General features: G+C 33.9%; 1 protein-coding gene across 1 annotated transcript in view; it reads left to right on the top strand.

The window, feature by feature from the left end:
• The window catches only part of DACH1 (dachshund family transcription factor 1), a 381,540-nt gene extending 357,942 nt beyond the window's left edge, over positions 1 to 23,598 (top strand). The window contains exons 8-11 of the mRNA XM_055089594.1: positions 10,954 to 11,105; positions 19,647 to 19,794; positions 22,799 to 22,942; positions 23,441 to 23,598. Of these exons, the coding sequence (XP_054945569.1) occupies positions 10,954 to 11,105; positions 19,647 to 19,794; positions 22,799 to 22,942; positions 23,441 to 23,553 (557 nt within the window). The 3' untranslated portion in view covers positions 23,554 to 23,598. The remainder of the gene's footprint in view (positions 1 to 10,953; positions 11,106 to 19,646; positions 19,795 to 22,798; positions 22,943 to 23,440) is intronic.
• The last annotated feature ends 254 nt before the right edge of the window (positions 23,599 to 23,852 follow it).

The raw sequence follows: 23,852 nt of genomic DNA, 5'->3' as shown, positions 1-23,852 counted from the left end.
TTGAAGGAAGAATGAGTTAATAGAATCTTTCCTGACTGACATTACTTTTATGTTAAAAACTTTTTATTATAGAAAATCTCAAACGTGCATAAAATTAGCAAAGGATAATGAACCCCCCATATACCTACCCATCATTCATCTTTAACAGTGATCATCTCAAGCGCAGTCTTGCTTCATAAATTCTCCCACCCAACTCCTCCTTTCCCCCAGAGAGTTCTGAAGCCAGTCCCAAACATATTTTATTGAATCAGTTGATGTTTCTTTATTTATTTCCAGTGTGTATCTCTTAAAGATAGGGACTCTTTTCCCTAAATCATAATCATATTATCATTATCATTCCTAAAATCCCTTAATATTTATTAAATATCCTGTCAGGTTTCACATTTCACAAATTGTCATATGTGTACATGTGTTTGTGGGTATGCATATCCTTGGAGTCAAAATGTTCTTTTTCCCTGTACTTCCTCTAAATAAAATCCTTTTTTTTTTGGGCGGGGGGGAGTCTTTATTGATAAATAAATAAAGTGACAGTTTTTAGGGTCAATCACTTTTGAACTTGTTTTGTCTGAAAAATGAAGTATGTGTACCAAACAATTTCCAAAGATATCTCACACTTTCGTAACTTCATGGTAATTTTAGTCCATGTGCAAATCAGGGTTTAAGGAATCCACAATGCCAGAACTATTTAATATTTCAGGGGAATAATTTGAGAATTGTTCTGTTGTATTCACTTAGCAATAAGATTCATTTTGGCTTAGGAGACTCAAATGAAATAGAACTGGGCAGAAGTGACAAGAGAGAGCAGAATATCAAGCCATGGCACACTATGAGGGTGCCCAGGGTTTCTCATCATTTTCTCTTTACTTGTCAAGGAATATTAATTTTGAAAAGGCCTTGGATTTATGTGACAAATTCTCTCCCCACCCCCGAAAATTCTCAAAGCACATTTCAGAAACTCATTTTTGGCAGATGAAAATTTAAGTAAATTGGCCAAGGTCACAGCACAATAAGGGCAGAGTTATCAAGGCAATGCAGTTTCCTGCTTTTTCCACCATCCATGAAATTAGAGTAACTCCACCCCTTAAAATGAAAGGGTCTACTTTTTTTTCTTTCTGAAATTATAAACCATGATTTGGAAATGTTTTTTACCATTAACTCAGACTCTCAAAAGTGGTCTTTTAAGGCTATGAAATGTTTGTGTGTGCCTTATTTCAGCTACTACAACTGCATATATTACAACCTACACGATTTGCTTTAAAAGAAGAGTGCATTTTTTGTTTGAGCTGAACCATCAGATTTTCTTTTCATGAGGTACGACATGATGAAGAAGCTATCTGTAGGAACAAAACTAGTTCACTTTCTATGGGCAAGCACAAGCTGTAAAGTAGATTATTAAAGTACACAGAAATAGAAAGTTAGATCAGAAGTGATATTTTACTGTGAGGTCTACTTTCGGCCTTATAAAATGAGAAAGAACTAACCTTGTTCTATTTCCGAGTCCTGAAAAAAGCCTCCTAGCAGGCATATCACCTTTAATTAGGTTTCTGCTTTTGGGAAGCATTCTACCAGCCCCCTTTCATTTATTTTTAATGATGTTATCACTAACAGGCAAACAGTCCCTTAATAAAACAAAAACAGTTTCTATATAAAGCCTGGTGTACATGTCCTGAGTCAGTCATCTAAAAACAAATGTTATGATTGTTTCCGTTGTGCTCTTAGAACCCTTAATGGCCCTACTGTGCAGATATGCAAAACATCAAGCTAGGAAATATAACTGTGTCTGTTATGCAGCTTTCAATAAATGCTTTCCCATATTCACTTGCAGTATCACCAGTGAGGTTAATCCTACAGGGTCATGGAAAAGACAGAAAGGTCAATTAAGTGGGTTTTTTTCGGCATAAGCTACACCAGCTCATTCATAAACACTTAACAGCTTAAGACTTTAAGAGACAAGCAGGGATGAAAGCCACCCAAAATGTTTAAAAGTTAAATCAGTGTGTGTGTGTGTGTGTGTGTGTGTGTGTGTGTGTGTGTGTGTGTGTGTGTGTGGCACCATTGTATTTTGCCAAGAAATTCCAGTTTGTTGGAGGAAAAAAACATCTATGCACAGATACCTGAGTATTTTAATTTCATCTTCTCATTTGCCAAAGGACAATTTTGCTGTCAAGGCCAAGTTTGGAAATTAAGATTAATGTATAGCTTGATTTAGTGTTTCCTCCATGCATAGATTTTGAAACACAAATGCAGAATAGACAGGAATTAAAGACTCTCTTTTGAGAATAATGGTAGAAAATATACACTTTCCCCTTAAATATACAAAGTTTCTTTAGGACACTTAGTATCCCTGTTTTCCTTGAACTGTTATCCCTGTGTGGTTTCCTCATACAACCCTTTCCCCTTCCCTGTTTAAATATTTCCCAGTATTCAATGCCCATTTCTAAGGCACCTTGCCATGAAAATTTCATTTTTCTTCACTCTGCTGTCAACTTGCGTCATCTAAATATAATCTCTTCTTTTTCTAAATAACCACTGGGTGTCATTTGAATCAATCTTTGGCACATAAGCTTATTGGGATTATAAGTGCATGTATTTTTTTATCTTCTTCCTAGCGCTTCCTCCTAACCCAAGGTAATGTCTATGAAATTGCCTTGTAATCAATAGAGTGGTTTCCCAGTAGAAAGTATTTTTAGTTTTATTCTCCTGGGTGTAGTAAGCAGAGTCTATATCCTTCTCATTTCAGCTTCTGCCTCATCTCATCTCATTCACATATTCTTTCAACAGATATCAATCAGTACTTACCATATGTTAGGGAGCTGCGATACATGATCTATTTCTTCCCTTAAGGAGTGGTCCCTAACTTTTGTCAGCTTCTCAGCAGTAAACAACCCATGATAGTTGCATATGCGTGTAATAAATACCTTATGCATTAAATTAGGCAGAATTGAGAACTTGGTGTATTTCTTAGCACACCTCCATCATCCTGCCAAACATGCGCTTACAATGATCTCCTTTGAGTATTAAATCTTCTCCTTTGCTTACCCAAACTTGAAATCCAGAGTTCTAATACTGCTTCCAGTATATCCAAGCAATTAAGGGTTTTTATGCTTTTCAGTCTATTTCTCCAAGATCTGTACTGTTTTCTTTTTGTGGAAGTCAATTTACCCATTTTCTTTAGGACCTGCTACCTGAAGAAAGATCAGTAAACTAGTTCATCCTCTTTGGCCCTTTCTCAAGTTATTTCTATCATAGTCAATTTTAACTGTTCACTGAACTAACTCAGGTTTAGTTTATATACGGCAACTGTAATAATATACAGTAGTAATTTTATTATCAACATGATATTTCATCATCACAAGGCTCATTAGAGAGAAATAATAGAAACCACAGGCTTATGGCTCATGGTACAATATTAGGATTCGCTCCATGGCACATTGAAGCCAAGTTTACAATAGGAAATTTCTAATAAATTTAGTTATTTCTTAATTATTAATACTTTATATTTATTAGCATTTTATATTTCACAAAGCACTTTCATATACATAATCTAATTGGATTTGAACTATAGTCCTTTTTGTCTGTGGTCATCGTTTTAATAAATAGACCAAATGAGTCTCATAGAACATAAGAGATGGATTCTTTGCTCAATTATTTGCTAATACTTGGTAGAACCAGGACTTAAACTCACACCTTCTGAATCTAGCCTGGGTTACTTTTCATTTTACTGTAACTGTATCACATTATGGTAACGATTTTATGTAAAAAAATGGAGTAATTTTAAATCCAGAATTTGGAAAGTGGGCTTAAAATTAAAATTTTTAAGATAGGACTTATTTTGTGATATTCCTGGATACTTTATAAGAATTGGAATAGATACATGAGCGTATGTGACCAGTTTTTTGTTTTGTTTTTTTTTAACATCTTTATTGGAGTATAATCGCTTTACAATGGTGTGTTAGTTTCTGCTTTATGACAAAGTGAATCAATTATACATATACATATGTTCCCATATCTCTTCCCTCTTGCGTCTCCCTCCCACCCTCCCTATCCCACCCCTCTAGGTGGTCACAAAGCACTGAGCTGATCTCCCTGTGCTATGCGGCTGCTTCCCACTAGCTATCTATTTTACATTTGGTAGTGTATATATGTCCACGCCACTCTCTCACTTTGTCTCAGCTTACGCTTCCCCCTCCCCATATGTGACCAGTTTTTGATTTAAGATTACATTGTGGCATCAGAATTATTAGTTCCTATTGTCAGATTAAATCCAGAGTGCCTTGAGTAGGAACGAACCATGATTGAGGTGTGACTGAGCTCAATTTAAATGACTGTGTTTTATGTTTGAATATAAGTTTCAAAATTTTTTAAACACCAATACTTAATTTTTTTAATTATTCATGCCTCTACTCCAGTTGAACAATGTGGCTGATGAGTTTCCAAAAACACTAGTAAACTTAACTTTATATACAGTTGTGATAGGAATTTATCACAATGACCAAGAAAAATTTTTATTTCTATAAATAACTATTCCCTTCTCTATAGACAGTACCATATTCTCCAGAATTTTTGTCAACATTTTTTTTTTACTTGACCAGTATAGAAATAAAACATTTTCATGCAAACTTTCAGATCACTTGTGAACATTAAATATGGACATTTTTCCATTTTAATATTGCTGCTATCTACTTCACATTAATATGAATAAATGTGAATTCCCTTGGAATGTATGGTTTTCTAAAAGTGAGTATTTTTCTACTTGGACCTTATGATATAATAAAAGATATCACTCTATAGACAGTACCATATTCTCCAGAATTTTTGTCAACATTTTTTTTTACTTGACCAGTATAGAAATATAACATTTTCATGCAAACTTTCAGATCACTTGTAAACATTAAATATGGACATTTTTCCATTTTAATATTGCTGCTATCTACTTCACATTAATATGAACAAATGTGAATTCCCTTGGAATGTATGGTTTTCTAAAAGTGAGTATTTTTCTACAATACACACACACACACACACACACACACACACACACACACACACACACACACACAAACTTGAAAGCGAATATATAATTCAAACCCAAAGGGATTAGTTATGAAAATAACAACTGAGTTAGATTTTATTAACAGGAAAGAAAACATTTTAAAAGTAGAGGCTCATTACTTTTTCAAACAACATTGTTCCTTAGGATATCCTGCTAAATTGTTATGTGTGATAAGATTGGATGGAAAAAAGCCTGTCTTACAGCGGCATCAATCTTCGTGATAGTCATTTATTGATAAGTGACTTAAAATATTAGTAGAATCGTGAGATGAAATGATGAGAAGAATGAAATATCATTTCTTTATACTTTATTGATTTTGGAGTTTGAAAATATTTTCTTCCCCTTTTTTACTTTCTCTTTATATTGTCCTTTATGTTCTAATTGATGTTAATTGATTGCGTGTTGTTATAATTGTCATAATTATATTTGTTATAATTATTAATATGTTAATCAGTAGCTTTTTCTGGTCAAAAGACGAAATCATTTGTTAGTTTATAATATGTGCTGTTCTGTTTTCCTTTAGAAAATCACTGTAGTTCCCTAGAACTAAATTAAAATACAAGAATACTTTACAGTTAATAACCACTCTTTCTTAGGACTTTAAAAACAACAAGAACTCTTTAGAGACCTGGCTTAACTACTGACCCCTACGGATGTGGAGTACTTAAAAAGATTATGCCCTAGTTAATGCAGCTTTCAAAAGTGCTTACTTTATTCCTAGGAAGATATACCCATCATTGCATCAGTCCTCAGTGTTGTGAGTGACTGTCTTATAAATTTTTCAAATTTTATCAGAATTTATCAAATTGTCTAATTTGATAAAATGAAACAAGATAATTTGACTCCTTATAAAATAGAGTTTGTAAACCTAAGCATAATCCATAGCTTTCCCTGAAATTTCGTGTTTGTGTGACTCATTCTTTTTCAGATGTTAACTAGATGTCCATAACTCTTTGGAATTTGTAATTAAGATATTGAAATTCAGACTCCAAATTGATGCATTATCACCCTCCAATCAATATCAGTGAAATTTCCACTTAACTAATTTTTATGATTTCTTATAAGGAGTAATAGAGAATGTGTAATTTTAGATTTGAGTGATACTAGAGTTTGTCTCATTCAACCTGCTAGTTTTTTAAAATTGAGGAAATTGAAGCCTGAAGAAGTTGTCCCATGTCCAAAGTAGCTGTTACTAACTGAACGCTGAATTATTTTCATTATACATCCCAATGTATTCAGAAAGTAGTGTGCACAGTTTTAGTTATCTATAGCTGTGGAACAAATTGCACCAAAACTTAGTGGCTTAAACCATCATACCTTTAAAATCTTATGATTTCTGTGAATCAAGAATCTGGCTACAATTTAGCTGGATACCTCTGGTTTAAGGTCTCAAGAGTTTGCAGTTATGCCATCAGCGGGGCTGCAACCTCATCTAAAGGATCGACTGGGCAAGGAGAATCTACTTTCAAGCCAACTCATGTGGTTTTTGGCAGCCCTCTGTCTCTTGTCCTGTGTCCCTGAGCAGGGCTGTCTCATGACATTACAGCTGGTTCCTCCATGGCAGGAAATATAAGGAAAGGGAGAGAGAGAGAGAGATGGAAACACCTGAATCCTGGAGGTGACATCCCATCACATTGCTTTATTCTGTTTGTTAGGTCTAACTCAGACTAAGGGAAAGGTTCTATACGGGATGTGAATAACAGCAGGGAGGAATCATCAGAGGCCATCCTGTAGGCTACTATATACCTGCCACCTGCTTAGAGAAGATACTTCCCAAGTACGTGTCAAGTAAATTAAAATACTTATTTATTAATTAAGTCTTTATAGTAAAACATCTCAGGTAATGGAATTAGGATATGGACTCTTGGTTGAACAATAGTATTCTATGTATGTTATTTTTTCTGATTTTATACTGGGATTATGAAAAAGTATGCCCTTGTACTTACGAAATATGCAGTGAGGTCTTAAAGATTAAAGAGGTAAGATGGTTCAGACATACATACACATGCACAGAGCAAGAGACGGACAGAGACAGAGAAATAATTAAAGACCAAATATGGCAAAATGTAAACAATTGTTGAATTTGAGGAAGGAGTTAAATTCGTTTCCAAGGGTTGGTTTAATAAATTACCACAATAAAACAATAGAAATTCATTTTCTTTTTATTTATTTATTTATTTTTTTTGTGGTACGCGGGCCTCACACTGTTGTGGCCTCTCCCGTTGCGGAGCACAGGCTCTGGACGCGCAGGCTCAGCGGCCATGGCTCACGGGCCCAGCCGCTCCGCGGCATGTGGGATCCTCCCAAACCGGGGCGCGAACCCGGTTCCCCTGCATCGGCAGGCGGACGCGCAACCACTGCGCCACCAGGGAAGCCCGAAATTCATTTTAAATTTCCACAATAAAACAATAGAAATTTATTTTCTCACAGTTCTGGAGACCAGGGGTCTAAAATCAAGGTATCAGCATGATGAGCTCCCTCCAAGAGGCTAAAAAGGAGAATCTGTCTTTACCTCTTCTAGCTTCTGGTGGTTGTCAGCATTCCTTGACTATGGCCCCCAAATTCCAATCTTTGTCTCCATCTCCACTTTGCCTCCTCCTCTTCTCTGTGGCCCTCTTCTGTCTCTCTCAAATTTCCCTCTGCCTTTCTCTTATAAGGACACTTGTCATTGGATTTAGGGCCTGTCCTACATCAGGATGATCTCATCTCAAGATCCTTAACTTAATCACACCTGTAAAAACCCTCTTTTCAAATAAGCTAGAATTACTGGGATCCAGGGATTGGGCATGGACTTATAGCGGGGGCCGGGGGGCTACTATTCAATACACTACAGAAGTATATAGGGAATCTTTGTTCAATTCTTGCAACTTCTCCATAAGTTTAAAATTATTTAAGAGCATAGCATCAAAGAACGAAAAACAGAGATTACACTGTCAAATGCCATAATAATTCAAAGAGACTAGCATCTGACAAGCTAACTTTCTTTTAAAGATAAAACTTTAAAAAATGTACAGATATATCAAACTGCAATAGGTGTTTTGTGAATTTGTGCTTCATCATCATTCATTGTTTGAAGTCAGTGGAGATTATGTGATGTCAAAACACTCTTCCACGTTGTCTGGCTTCTCAAACTTTTGCTTTAATCTTCTTAAAACATTTAGGATATCAAAGGTCACTTTTATTTCAAAAGGAATAACTGTGTTCCCAATTTTACTGTGTTTGTAGGAAGACTGAGACTTACTATGATGTTAATTGCCACAAGATGACAACTTTTTCTCAGACAGTAGGGTCTTGAAGCCCAAAGGAATGTTTTTGTTTTGTTCCATCTTTGATTAATTTATTTGTCTTCTTTTCAAATATGTTTACTGATCTTCAGAATCACTCTTTTTTCATTTCTTTATAGCTTTCATTGTGCCCTAAATTTGACTGAGTTAAAGTGCCTTAATGCAGTATCTCAACCATATAAAATGATAAATAAATGAATCTAATCACATAATACCATACTACATGATAGTCTGTTCACACTTACCTGAAGCCGTAAGGACCAAGATGAGCATTCCACTGAAGCAACTGCAGAAAAAAAAAAAAAATGACATTCACACACACACACCCCACATATACCTACACATAAACAAGGAACAATTTTAATCCTACATTGGGAAAAAATTGGAGTAGCTGCTAACAGATTAATGATGGAAGACAAAATGTTTTACTAACTATAAGAATTAGCTACTTTACAATTGGAATCTGTCACTAGGGTCTAGATGAGCTCTTAAGACTTGCAAATTGTATTTTTTAACATCGCTTCTCCAGTTTCTAGTACATTGTTTAAGTAGATATTGGTAATATTAAGTAAATACATATATAAATGTATATATCATGAGTGATTAATGGATTAACTCACACAATAGCCAAACGTGGTCAAACATAAATGTATTGAAGTTAAGTCAAACAGTCATGGGAATTATGGAACTTATAATCAAATGTGTGTGTGTGTGTGTGTGTGTGTGTGTGTGTATACATACATTTGATGCTTTTTGCTTGGACAACATTTAAGAATTGGGGAGTCATAGACTCTAATGCTGAAAGTAAACTCAGGTGGTTGTCTGGTTCTATGCCTTCCTTCAAGAGACAAGCAATTATTATCCCCCTGATCTATTAAGCCACATTTTCTTTAGCATGTGACAGCTAAGGTGATCCTGATCAAAAAATATAGCTCTTTATTCTTAAACAATTTCACATGCACATAGATGTTTAACAAGCGCCTTTGCAGAGCTATTATGAGAAAACGCTAGCAGCCTTGGTCTGGAGGAGTAATTTATGACAGCTAGGTAAACGGTGTCCAAGATCACCTTGATCATATTAGCCACGTAGTAGCCCTACCCCTGCACTGCAGGCTTTCTTTAACCCTGGTGACAAGAGTGATGAAAAAAAAAAAAAAAAAAAGAACACAATGAGTCCTACGCAGGCTGCTAACTCTGTTTCTTCTTCTAGTACCTGCTGCCTCAGATCATCTGTCAGTAAGTTAACAGAGGAGGGAGTGGAAGGAGAAACTGCTAAGGAATGAGTGAGTGTGTATGAGAGCAGTGTAGTTAACAGAAGGCCTTGTGTCCGTCACTCCCCTCCCCAACCTTTCTTCCCTTTTGGTTCATTAACTAGAAATGTGGAAAGGTGAGGGAGATGAATTTAACTTGTCCTGACATTAGTCAGAGACAGAGAAGTGCGGCGACTTCCAGAATATTTCTGCCCCAGAGAGAGGGAATTGGAAAAGGTGTTGTGTGGTTAGGTGTTGTAATGAAAAATAAAGAAATGATTCAGGAGAACAGTGGAATCAAATTATAAGCATAAAGGCAAGTGTGCTGAAGTTTTTAGCCACTTGCAAAATTAAGAGATATTATCAGGACTGTGCAAATATATTGCTCTGATTAATTTTCCTGGGGTGAAATATGAAAATATTTACAAAATTGAGAATCCCGCCCTGAATAAAATTGTCTCTGTGATATAATAGACTAAAGTAAACCATAACAAGTATCTATTTTAAAATGTTTAAATAATAAAGAACTGAATAAGAAGATTTCACCGTGAGAGTAAAAAGAGTTTGTATCTGGGCATTACTCTAAGTTGCTTACAATGTTGGAGAATATTCAATAAACAAAGTAAAGGTTAATTTATCTTAGAAGGTTTTATATTTGATTTTTGAAATGTTGTTTTGAGAGTTGTATATTATTACCCTTTCTTTAGACCGCTTTTTCATGTTTAAAAAACTAGTTTTTCAATATGAGGTGAGAGGTATTCAGGGCCAAAAGAATTAGATCTTTAGTTTTCATGATAGTGAATAATTCAATTATAATTGAGAAAGAATATATCTGATTCCAGTTTTAATTTTAGTCGTGGAATTAAAGGTTTTAATTGTATATTCACTTGTAGATTCCTTAAGAGTATATTTGAACAAATCATTGATATATAGGAAGGGTTAATTGAGAAAGAGACACTAATATACATAGCATTTCTCCTATATGAAGCTCTAGAAATACCCTATTGTCAATCCAAACAGAACAAACTAAAATGAGATAATTGGGAAGGTGCCCATAAAGTCAGCCTGAATATATTATCACAACTATATATGAGATAATATTTGTTTTAAAAAGATTCTATGGCACTGTAAACTCAGTCTCATTAGAGACTGCATTTAAGAGGCTTATAAAGTTACTCATTAATGTTATCTTGTTGTATCTCCACAGCTTTTTCATTAAAGAAAATTCAGCAGAAAGCATTTTCTCCTGATAGCAGGAACCAATTTGCAATAAATGTTCTGGAAACCACTAGGGAAGCCATTACTGAGGTCTAATAAAAACAGACAAGCGTAACTTGTTCTATATTTTTGTTTCAATCACATACAGATGAGACCCCGCTTTCCACACCAACTGCGAGAGACAGCCTTGACAAACTTTCTCTAACTGGGCATGGACAACCACTACCTCCAGGATTCCCATCTCCTTTTCTGTTTCCTGATGGACTGTCTTCCATAGAGACCCTTCTGACTAACATACAGGTAGGACTTTTTCACAGTCTGGGAGAGAGGAATGTGGAACGCTCAGTTGTCTATTTTTCCCAAATTCATACTATTCCAGCCTAATCCATTCTTGAGATTGACTGAACCATGGTATTGAAATTTTTCTAGCAATTTAAGATTTTAAACTTACTACACAAATCAAATTGGTTAGAAATACTCAAATATGTATACTACACCTTAATGAAAACTTAGATGCAAATGACCTGGGCCTTTTAAAAATTATTCTGCCTAAATGCCTTCCTTATTGCCAAATAATGGGAGGAATCTAACTGTTTAAGTTTGTCTGATGTAGTAAATGACAGTATACCAGTGCTAATAAATATTTAGCTATTTTTAAACTGCTGGCCTTTCGGTGAGGAAATGATATGTTTAGTCATTCAAATATGTCTAAAGTAAAAGAATCCAAAAAATCCCTTCTTTCATAAATAAGTTTATTTCAGTTAATAGGGTTTCTTCAAAGAATAGACTTCAAAAAGCCATACAAAACTTTCCACGGATTTCCTATGTAGTCTTCAGGATGTATATTTTACGTACAGTACATTATGAATCAAAAATACTTACAGTTAGCAATAACATAGAGCATGGAGCCAAAATAATAAGGGTGTTCGGGATAAAAGAAAGCATAATTTTCTTGCCCACACATGTAGTGGTCATGTGGACCCCAGATGGAGATTTTTGCCATCTACTTCAACACACTTGGAATAGCTAGTAGTAAGCATACGCTTACAGATACTGTGCTGGTAATTTTTTTTTTTTTTTTTAATCTTTGCTCAAGCACTCGATCCTTAGTGATATTTTTCTGTACACATTTCCTACCATATTAAACTTTCTCCCAGTAGAAATGTAATTAATTTTATTTACCCCTCCAAGGACATAACAGAAGGCCTTTAATGTAACATATCTTCTCATCTATTAATATGGCATTTTTAATACTAACGTAATTAGAGTCTCCAGAACTGTATTCAACTTTAAGGTTTTATATCTCAGTAATTGAAATAAATCATCAGTCTAGCCTAAATGTAATCAAGGCTAAATAATTGATTATATTTTAGAATAAACATAAAACTTATTTTTTTCAAAATTTGGCCCATATTATTGTTCTCCAAGGTAGAGTTTTTAATGAATTTCTCCTTTGTCAAATTAAATACTTTCAGAAAATGTCCCTCAACATTTTAAAATGGACACTCTTGAGAAGTAAGGGAACAATTTATTTTCTTATGTATATAACCCCATGCGAAGCTAAGCATTTAACTTAAGTTCCTCCATTTAGGTGTCTGTATCTTCACTAACTAAAACCTCTTTAACCAGGAAAGTGGTAATTTAATTTCAATTTCAGCAGAGAAAACATTTCTGTGTAAACATTCACCGGTGTAGACCAGCTTGCTCATCTGAAGAGTGGGTTTACAAAGGGACCCTTGCATTGTGTGTGAAAACCACATCACTAAGTCAAATTCTGTCAGTTTGGGAGTGTTTTTCCACCCACCCCTGGCCAGTAATACCCAGACTGGAAATATCTGCATCACCTCAAATTGGAATTATTTCTTTAAAGAAAAAAAAAAAAAGAAAACTTCAGTTTTAAAATGTACAAATTTTAGACAAATAATTTATTTTATTGAAGGTATCTCTAGATTTAATATACTCTCTAACCTTCCAACCAGCCTTGAGAGGGTATATTTTAGGAAGAGTTGATAATAGGATGATCATCAAGGCAAACTAAGTTATTTATTTCTAGTCCCAAATCATAGGAAACTGTGTCTGATAAAGTTAGAACACTGCAATAAGAATACTTCATTTAAAATAAATTATGCTTGTTCACTTCAGTCTTGCATATATATAAGTATGTATATAGATGTAGATATTATATATTTATATGTATGGATTTAATACCTATATACATGTATATGTGCATGCACATATGTGTACATAAGGTAAAATAAAGATGAAAAATCTTATTGAGTTCCATGCACAGTAATACAAACACATAATACATACATACATACATATATACGTGTATATATATATATATATATATATATACACACACACACACACACGTTAGACACACATACTGGATTTATGTTCAGTAATGGCTTCACATTATTTTGCAAAAGGTCATAGATGCTAGCTCTTTTATTATTGCCACATATATTGAGTTATAGTAATATCCTAGGAATGGTATAGAATGTTTAAACAGTCATGACCCTGGCTTATGGGGCATACAATATAAATGTGTTTGCTGTCCAAATTCTAATTTGGGTAATTACATTCTGTCTACCTCAATTTCCTCTGCAATTTCAATTATATATAATGGGGTTCTCTGCTTTCTGTTTCAAGTGGTAACACTCTTTTGGCATGGTAAGTTTAAAGCTCCATATTTCCTTTGAAGGTATTTTATCACAATGACAATGAAAAAGAATTGAGTTAAAAATGTTTATATTTTTTACATCGTACAATTTCATGTTTGAAACTAAAGGTTTATTATGTATATTTGTTACTGTAATTAAACCCAAGACATTGGGTTATATTTAAATTTAGTGCACATAGACTCTATTTTTCCTTAAAACTAATGACCAAACATCTCTTCATTATAATTTAAGGAGTTATTGTTCTAATATTCAATAAGTTAATTTCATGATATTCTATAATTTGATAATTTTCAATTTTAAAATTTGTAATGATTACTACAGATGTCCTTTCCATAATGTGTTATCAGAATTGAATTTTCATAAATGTTATTCCTTAGTGCTTTAAAAGAGGGCCTGTGGAAAAATACTGTAGACTAGTATTTTAAAATATATATGTACTATATATATAGAAAATATATAGTTTATAGATATCAATAATATAGAAAAATATATGTAGTATAGAAAATATATATATATTATATATATCTTTAGGCACTAGATTTTTGCTACCTCCTAGAACTATACTGTTCTTTCTTCAAATTTGAGTGTTTCAGAAATTAAAAGTAATAAGACAGCAATTTCAGTAAAAGACAGCAATTTCACTTTAGTGAGAGATATGGATTCATTCTAGATTTTTCTTTTCAGGATTTTTAAAAATGTATTTTATATGGAATTTTATTTTATTTTTTTCAATGTGGGTAGTCTTTCATTATGGCTTCCTTAATCAAACACATCTGCAGAGAACTCCCTGTGAGATTATAGGTGAGGAAAGTAGAATTTTAGTATCATTTTACTGGGTGTGACACCTTCGATCATTGACTACCATTTGAACAAACTGAAAGGAGAATTTCACCTACTTACTCAATCTGAGCTTTCATGCTGTAAAGCATAACTGGGATCTATTTGTACGTAGGACCAGGAACAAATGATTTACATTGTTTATCCTATTTACAAGAATTATTTTAAATGACTTACAAATATTAAAATAAGAATAGGTAAATAAGTAAAAAGTAGAAAGGTAAAATAAAGTAGAGAATATAAAGTTTAGTTAGGGGTGAAGTTAGCACTAAAGATATATGCCATAAGGGGAGATAGGATAGGAGTTTGGGTCAGTATGGTTTGTCTATGTGGTGGTATTAAACAAACAAGGAAGACCTAAAAGGGATGTTAAAACCGCAATGAATGGCAGTCCCAGATTGGTTCACTATGGTATAGTAAATAAACATAATCCAAATGTGGTATTTAAGAAGTATTTGTTACTTCTATATTTAGGGGAAGACAGTGAAAAATAATTTGACCAAAATATTCTGGTTATACATATTCCAGTCTTTACATTTCAATGTCATGACCAGTAATGTTATATTTTATACATTTCAAAGAAATTAATCATTTTGCATTTGCATCATCAATACATATTTTTAATTCTAACAGAATCAGATAAGAGAATTAGAAGGAAACTTTTCGAAAAGGTAAACAACAAAATAGGACACTGGCTTCAAAATATGGGTCGACTAGAATCAGATATATTGGTCTTACATTATATCTTTTTATCTTTAATCATAATAATATATTAATCTTCTCCCCTTTGTTCCCATTACCAGCTTGTGAAAAGAGATCATATAAAAAAAAACAGTAAAATATAGCCAGTATTTTAAACCCAGTTTACTATAATGAAGACAGTAGAATTAACCTCTTAAAAATCTGGACTCTATATTGTATTTACTAATTTATATTGTATACAACAACAACAATAATAACAACATAAATAGTAAAACTAATATTTACTGAGTGATCTTAATGAGTCCTTATACAGGAAAAATACTCCTGTATAGGTCTCCTCTACTCTACTCCAACACTACTTAACTTCTGACACTTCTGATCAAGAAATGTCTGGTAGTTTTTCCCACACCAAGCAATTCTGCAACCCCAGCTGGGTGCCCTACAATTTAACTCAATTCTGGCACCATCTACCTAGAGATAGCATCAGATCTCACAGGTTAAGAGTTCAGTCCCACAAGACTGCGCTCCCTGCCCCCATTTCCATTGTCAATTTTAAGTCCAGGTTATAACCTGTGCTTGTGACCAACCAGCTACAGATTGGAGGTTCCCACCACCCCCGCCACGAGTTCAATTAATTTGTTAGAGCAGCTCACAGAACTTAGGAAGATGTTTTACTTGCTAAATACCCAGTTTATTATGAAAGATGAGAAAACCAAGGTCAAGAAGGAGCAGCTGACTTGTCCAATATAACTCAGGAGCAGCCGGATAGAAGAGATGCATAGGGCAAGGTATGTGGGTTGAGGCATAGAGCTTCTGTGCCCTCTGCACATGCCACCCAGCCAGTACCTCCACATGCCGACCAATCCAGAAGCTCTCTGAACCTCACCCATCCTTTAGGGGCTTTCCAAAAGTCAACTTAGTAACAGAAACTCAGGTGCAGTTGCAAGGGGCCTATTATGAATAACAGACGACCCATTTCACCTCTGTTGTTCTTATCACTTAGGAAATTCTACCCGTTGTAGGATCTCTAGACACCAATATCCAGTGTAGGATACCTAGAAGTGCTTTTGATGGAGAGTTCATTGTTAATCGACTTCGGAGAGCAGTAACCATAACATTAAACCAAGTATAGCTATAACTTTTGTCACAAGAGCTGCGAAAATGTGTTAGTTGATACTGTGCTATCATATTTTTTTTTCTGTCTATAAAAGTTCCTGGTTTCAAGGCACACTATTCCTTCTCATCCTGGAAAGAAACAAAAGAAAAAAGTTAAATAAGTTAGGGAGTTCTGATCCAGGCTTAGTCAACTTACTAGTTTGGGATCTTGGAGAAGTCACCTGTTCCTTCTGGACCTTGGTTTTCTAATATTTAAAAGGTTTTAGTTAGAATAGGTGATGGCTAAAAATCTCCTCCAACTAGGTTATTTACTTTCATTAGAAGCAGCAAATTATTGAGCACAAATTTTGGCACGTGAGTTTCAGTGACATTCATGGAACCTTACGTGTCATCTGATTCTGAAATAAATTTGTACGAAATACCAATATGGATTAAGTAAGCTTTTCTTCCTCTAGGATCTAACTAGCAAATTAAGAAATGTTTCTTTCATATCAGTATATCTTAAGGTCCCCTTATACAAACAGATATTTGTACTTCCTAGGCTATAGAAATAGTTGAGATATTGCTAGATTAATCAGTGTCCTTAAAAAAATATACATGTATATTATATGTATAATAGACTCATTCTCTGAAAAATTATGGAAATAATTTAATTTACATGGTAGATCATTTCATAAAACAAAAATGTTTGTGTATTGTGACAACCATTATGCCTGACTTATAGAAAAGAAATTTGAGGTCAAACAACCATTATCTTTAATAACTGCTGTGTCATAGAGTAAGCTTAAAATGCATTTCTTCACAACTGTCAGGGTCCAACTTCAACATCATGAGAACTGACTTCCCCTTGGAAGCAAATTCACGTTTTAAGCCCTGTGTATTTTACTGTCATCGTAGAATTTTGCTTGATACTGCACGACCGCATGAGACCCGGCATTTAGTGTGACCTTTTGCATATGATCTACCTGGAAAATTTACAGAGGTCACACAAATCCGAAAGTACTATTATCGTTGATGGTTAAAATGGTGTCCCAGTGATTTGTAGATGTTGTGAACACTACTTTCTATTGCTTTTCCCAGCCCCCTGCTGCGCTGAAATTTAATCGGTTTTCTGTATTTTTTGCAGCAGAGCCGTCACAGGCAATACCATATTTTTTGCGTATGCATCTGTTTGACTCCAGTGAAGATTTTTGTTCACACTGGACTCCTGATGTGCACTGATTTAAAGTCTAAAAATGAAACTTAATTTTATACAGCTTATAAGTATTCCCTAGAGGGTGCTGGATCCTAAAAACTAATAATTTTCAGACATAATCAGCAGGAATAGGTAATATATTACCATTAGCGACATTAGCAGCAACAGTAACAAAAGGAAACAGTAAGTATAAATGTTCTTAGCAACTTCATACTTTACAACAAATATTAATATAAAATTACACGAATTAGAGTTGCAGCTTACCATTATTCAACATGTTTATTCATAATGATTGTTTCATAGTTTAAAAATGCCCAAACATTGTGTTTTGTCAGCCAAGGACAATAATAGTTTAATAGTAATTTATTTTAAACAGCTACTGATAATACAACCAATCAACACATTAAGTGGTGCCAACATTGGCATCTTGCTAAATAATCTCTAGACATTGCACAGAGAGTACATCTTTCAAAGATAAGTCAACAAGAGCAATCAGAGCAGAAAATTAGAAGTTGGTATCTTAGAATTAAAATACAGCAAAACTAAAGTTTTAATTGGGGTGATCTAAAAGGGCATTTGATGTAATGATCTCTTTTATTTGTTACTAATTGTTTGTTTCTGATGAAGAAGAAACATACACAGGAATGTTACTGAATTAAGATGGCAGTTTTCTTAGCAGCTATGTTTTATTGCTAAAAACAAAAGAGTAGGGAGGGATGAACTGCCACGTAGAAATTCTCCGGTTTGTTTCATATCACAAGAATTAATCCATAAAACTCTGGGTCAGTAACAACAAACATGAAATCATTTATACGTGCTTGGAAAGAGACTAAAAACGGCTTGTGACAAGGCTACATCAGTGGCCTGAGCTGAAGGTACATTCCTATTGCACTAACAAGTCAAGCTGGAGTTGAAATTCCTGAATCAAACTGCTTATGGTGTCTCCTGCAAAGGGGTCACATTCTAGAATATATCTACAATTGGCACTACTTCCATTTCATTTCTAATTTCAATTGAAAAATTCAGCTGCTGATGTTCACAAGAGAAACGTCTTCTTCAAAACAGCATTTTGTATTGCTGAGTTGATAAGGATGGAAATTTTAGCTCCAATTTTTACTAATAAGTTTACTAATAATTTTCTAAAGCATCTTAGAAGAGAACACATGCAGAATGCTTTGTATATGTTTTACGTATTCTCATAATCTCATTTTCAAAAACCTCAGAATACTAATTTTTTTAAATAGCATACAGTCAAATTACATATAAATGACTTTATGTTATATAAATAAATATAGTTTGCTTTTACCGTATGCTCTTGAATTATTATATATACTGTCAAATAGTCTCCTAAAAGTTATCCTCTGTTTATAGCCATTTTGATTGCCTTTTTAAAAATAATGCACTATTGAGCCACTGAGTTTTGGATCCCGTACACATATTATGTAGCTCGAGAAAAATATACCAGTATTATAATTTCTATTCATCAAAATTTAAAAAGCTACTCTATGGTAGGCACTCTCTGGGTTTTGGGGACGTAGTACCCAATGAGAGAAAATGTCCCTGCCTCAGAGAGCTTACATTTCAGTGGAGAAGATGCAACATAAAGCACTAAATGAATAAGTATATGACAAAATTACATAATAATGCTATGAAGAATTTTAAGGAGGGGATAAGCAGGTGAGTTTGGAGGGCTGTTTCAGATAGGGTGGGAAGAGAAGGCCTCTCTTGAGTGGTGACGGAAAAAACATGCAATGAATGAAGGATGAGCCATGCAAAACTCGGGAGGAAAAGCATTCAGGAGGGTATCAGAAAGAGGCAAGTCCCTGGTGCAGAAACAAATCAGTGCCTTGAGAAACGAAAGGCCACTGGTGTCGCATATAATCTCAGTAGGGGGTGGTAGAGAACGAGCCCTGAGAGATAGGTGGGTACCGCCAGCATCACGTGGGGTTATATAAACTATGTCAGATAATTACACGTGAAACAGCTCCAGTCTAATTTTTTCCACGGTATTTATTTCTTAGACACGCTTATGTGCTACCCTCATATAGTTTTAAATCTAGATATTCTAATTAGAAGCAGTTGAACCTGCATGCCAAAAATATTTGTCTTCCTAAAATAGTTTAATTAAATTTATATATTTTTTTGCTTTAGTTATAGTATTTGTCCTAGTGAGTACAGAGTGACTGCACAACAGGAGTCAAAGAATTTGATAAGTGGGTTGTTCTCTTTTAAAATACTTTAAAGTAATGAATGAAATGTGCTTCATACCAAAATATTACAATTCTGAATACGTTCTTTGTACAGGGGCTCCTGAAAGTTGCCATAGATAATGCCAGAGCTCAAGAAAAACAGGTTCAACTTGAAAAAACAGAACTGAAGATGGATTTTTTAAGGGAAAGAGAATTAAGGGAAACACTTGAGAAGCAGTTGGCGATGGAACAAAAGAATAGAGGTATTTTCAAACTTCCAACTAAGTCTAATACTTTATGTCAAATATTCAACATAACAATACTATGTTTCGTGATTTACTGTGAGACCGTAACTTTTTTGTTTTTACTTTTAGCTAAATTTTAGAGCAGGATTTGAATCCTGGGCTTACTGTGCTTCTTAATCTCCAAAGTATATTGTTTCTCTTCTGTTCATACCTCAAGGGGTTGAAATATATCAATTATATCATTAATCACATAATTTTTATTGCTTACAGCATTTAACAAATTCATAATTTTAAGATAATAAGATGCTCTGATAAGATGACAGCCATGAAGAAAAATTTTATATTCATTCACAATTGCCCTTTGAAAAACTTGAGTTAAAGTCATAAAGCTAAAATAGAAAATACTGATTATTCAAGCGAAGCAGATTTAGTAAGATATTTATCAACTGAAATGGGAGACTGATGAATATCTGAACAAATGACCAAAGTTGAGTGTTTGTATAATTTTCTTTCTGAATGCCTCATTTTCATCCAACAAGGTCAAATACACATCAGAGTAGAAACTGATATGAATTTTTATTGGGTAAAAATAATGATATTATCAATCTATGAACTGCTTCTTTTTACACACTTTATAGTGCATGTATAGATAATTTTGAAGGTCATTCATATTTGTGTGTTTATTTTATGTATGAAGTCGAAGAGTATTTTCTTTACAACCACTTCCCCTTTGTCTCGGCTCTAAGGTTCTCCTCAGTATTCTAGAAGGGGGAGCTCCTTTTCTCTCATTTAATAAGTACCCATTATAAATACTCCACACTTTCTCCTCTGATATGTTTGACATGGTCATTTAAAAATCATTCTTTCTGATTTGCTTTCAAAACTGGCAGGACTTAAAGGTTTTTCATTAGTTACTATGAAGCAACAGCTAGCGGGTTCCTGGGATGAGGCTGATTTGGGAAACTCACCCCAGGTGTATAGCACTGATCTAAATAATGTGATTTCACATAGATTTAGACACTAGAGTAATCAAAACAAGATAAACATTGATAGCAGGATATGTTCGAAGTGAACATGGTTCATTCTGTGGAACCATCTTCCATGAGACAGCCATGCCTTGATTTTGCTCTCACTTGGAGAAGTGGTTTTTTTTTTTTTCAGAAGACTTAAAAGCAGACCCTTGAATTCCTAAAGTAACCTTTTGGTTACTTGAGAGACTTTCAGAATTTTGTTGGTTCACAACTGTTGGAGGATTTACATTCTGTTTTATTCCTTTAACCACTAGAGGTATAGGGCAAAAAGTTTCAGAGATCACATCATGCCCCTCCCATTTAATTAATTATGAACAACAAATTAAGAGTAATAACTATCAGTAATTATCTATTATGAGTGTGTCTCTTGAAGCAGCATATTACCCTGAAGAGAGAACATGGCAATCCCATTTGCTTCAGTCACACAGGAGGAAGCAGTGAGCGGTCTATGGTAAGGCGCTGGATATTGAGCTTTCAGTGCCATGGGAGTACACAATCCAAATAAATAATTCAGAAATTACTGTTTCTTTTCAAAGGGACTTATAAACAATCATCTTTGGAAAGGGAGAGAGTAGGCAAGTAATTTTGTTAAGATAAGCATATGATTTTCACACTATTAAATAAAGGAAATTAGCATTTATTTGAAACCAGTTTTGTTTTTCTTATAAGACTGTACTCAATGTACATTTTGATAAAATACAGTTTCTGTTACTATATAATACCAGCAACAATAAACTAGACAAGTTAATGGTCTGCCATCTTAATAATAATGATTATAAAAACGGGATTTGTGTAAATTAGAAATTGAAAGTAAAACTCTTACATGAACCATTATTACCGTATTTTATATTTTGAGTAAATACTGTGCTAAATAAAAAATGTTCTTTAATCTGTAGTAAGTAATCATATAATAAACTTGGAATGATTACTTCTTGTGACTAACTCTACCAGAAGGATTTTCTAATACTGATTCTGTCACATTCACATCCGCAATGTTTATCAACTATCCAAGAACAAATTATTTCAAAGAAAGGACTTTTATGATTCCATATGCTGACTGCTTACTTTATATAGAGTATAAAAGTTAAAACAATGATCAATTATTGTATGTATGAAAGTACAGTTAACATACATTTTGTGAGGAACATTTGTTATTATTTATTGATTACATGTTATATACAAATATTTAAATTGTCCAGTAGGAGAAAAATTCATCATAGTTAACTTTTTGTATCATAAGCTACTTTTTTATATAAGTAGCAGTGAAGTTTTATACTCATCAGATTCCTGCAGAGTAAAAGTAAAACTTTCTTGAAATATGTTATACTGCATATGTATTGGCTATGATGAAATTATTAATATCTCTAAGAAAATTGCAGTAGCTTCATCCAAAAATATCTGCTTATATGTGTTAACAATAATTAAGATTATTTAGCTCCTCATATACAATAATATTTGTTGCATTTTCTAAAATTTCGAGAAAGAGTTATTAAAAATTTTGCTGGTGCAACATTTTTGTAAAGCATTTATAGGGGAAATGCTCCATTTACTACTCAAAATTGATGCTTCATAAAGAGATAGGAGTCATAAAGTTTTGCACTATTCAGACTACTTTGTGTTAGTCCGATTCCAGGGCAGAGACCAAGCCACAAAATTTACTTAATCAGTCTTCCTTTATTAGTGAATATAAATATCTATTAAAATTAGTTTCCCATTAAATCTGCCTCCACATATGACAATTAGAGTCAATCTTGTAATAGTTCAAGGCTAAATAAAAATTGGCCTCCTTGGATATTTTACTGAGATTTATTTTAGGTAAAAGTGGGTTGCTGTTGTTGCTGTTTTTAAACTTCCTCTGCATAGACAGATGCAGTCCAGCAAGGAAAAAAAAAAAAAAGAAGAAGAACATTACATAAAACACAGAGCATTTGTGGAAATTTGATCATTGCAAAAATTTAAAAAAATATTAATGTACATATACTCTTTTCTAGCCATAGTTCAAAAGAGGCTAAAGAAGGAGAAGAAGGCAAAGAGAAAATTGCAGGAAGCACTTGAATTTGAGACAAAACGGCGTGAGCAAGCCGAACAAACACTAAAACAGGCAGCTTCAGCAGATAGTCTCAGGGTCTTAAATGGTAAGAGGATGCATCTTTATGCATGGCTAACTAACTTTCATTTTGAATACTCAAAAGGCAATTTTAGACATGTGTTTGTGGTTTTGTATATTTCTATGGCTTGTGATTCATTAAGCTCTGCTTGAAAGCAGGGTGGGAAGAAGAGTCATATGTGTTGGGGGGAATGTTTTATTTCATAGGTGCTTCCACAGTTTTGTTACTTCAGTATCTGAGACTTGACATTGCTTCTCTATTTAACCAAATCTGTCTGTACTGAAACATAATAAATTATTAATCTGAGAAGTTCCCAACCCCCATCTCATTTTATGAACAATTTTGCATTATTTATCCATTCACATCTTCTGATGGTTCTCATGGTTATAGTCTTTGTTCAACCTTTAAAAGATGACAAAGATTTATGTAATTTTAATTCAGCACCAAAGTAACAGGTTGCTTTTTTTTAAAGGACAATGGGAATCAAATGAAATGTGTGTCACTCTTACCTTTCTGTGCTTTTAGACTCTCTGACCCCAGAGATAGAAGCTGACCGCAGTGGCGGCAGAACAGATGCCGAAAGGACAATACAAGGTAGGAATTTGCAAAAGGCTATAAATCTAGATCTTGCTCTATGAGTTTTTCCTCCGCTTTAGCCTGCTATTCAAGCATGTAGCCTACCATCTGGGCCACATCAAAACAAGTTCAAGCAAGGTCAAGTTCATCTTGCTTGTTTCTATGAGTGAATTCATTTTGTGCTGATAGACTTTCTTTAAATTAACAGGTCATTTCTGTTTATACAATGCAATTAAAAAAGAATAATTAATTTTAAACAATGTATGATTTAATCTTGAACACAGTAAATGTGTTTTATTGAATACTTGAAGCCCAATCGAATACACGAAGGGTTTATAAGTTCTATTCTAGATCAGTAAAT

Source organism: Physeter macrocephalus, chromosome 13 (genome assembly GCF_002837175.3).
Source record: "Physeter macrocephalus isolate SW-GA chromosome 13, ASM283717v5, whole genome shotgun sequence".
Lineage (NCBI taxonomy): Eukaryota > Metazoa > Chordata > Mammalia > Artiodactyla > Physeteridae > Physeter > Physeter macrocephalus.
Note: the sequence above shows the minus strand (reverse complement) of the source record. Positions and strands in the feature narration are given on the sequence as shown.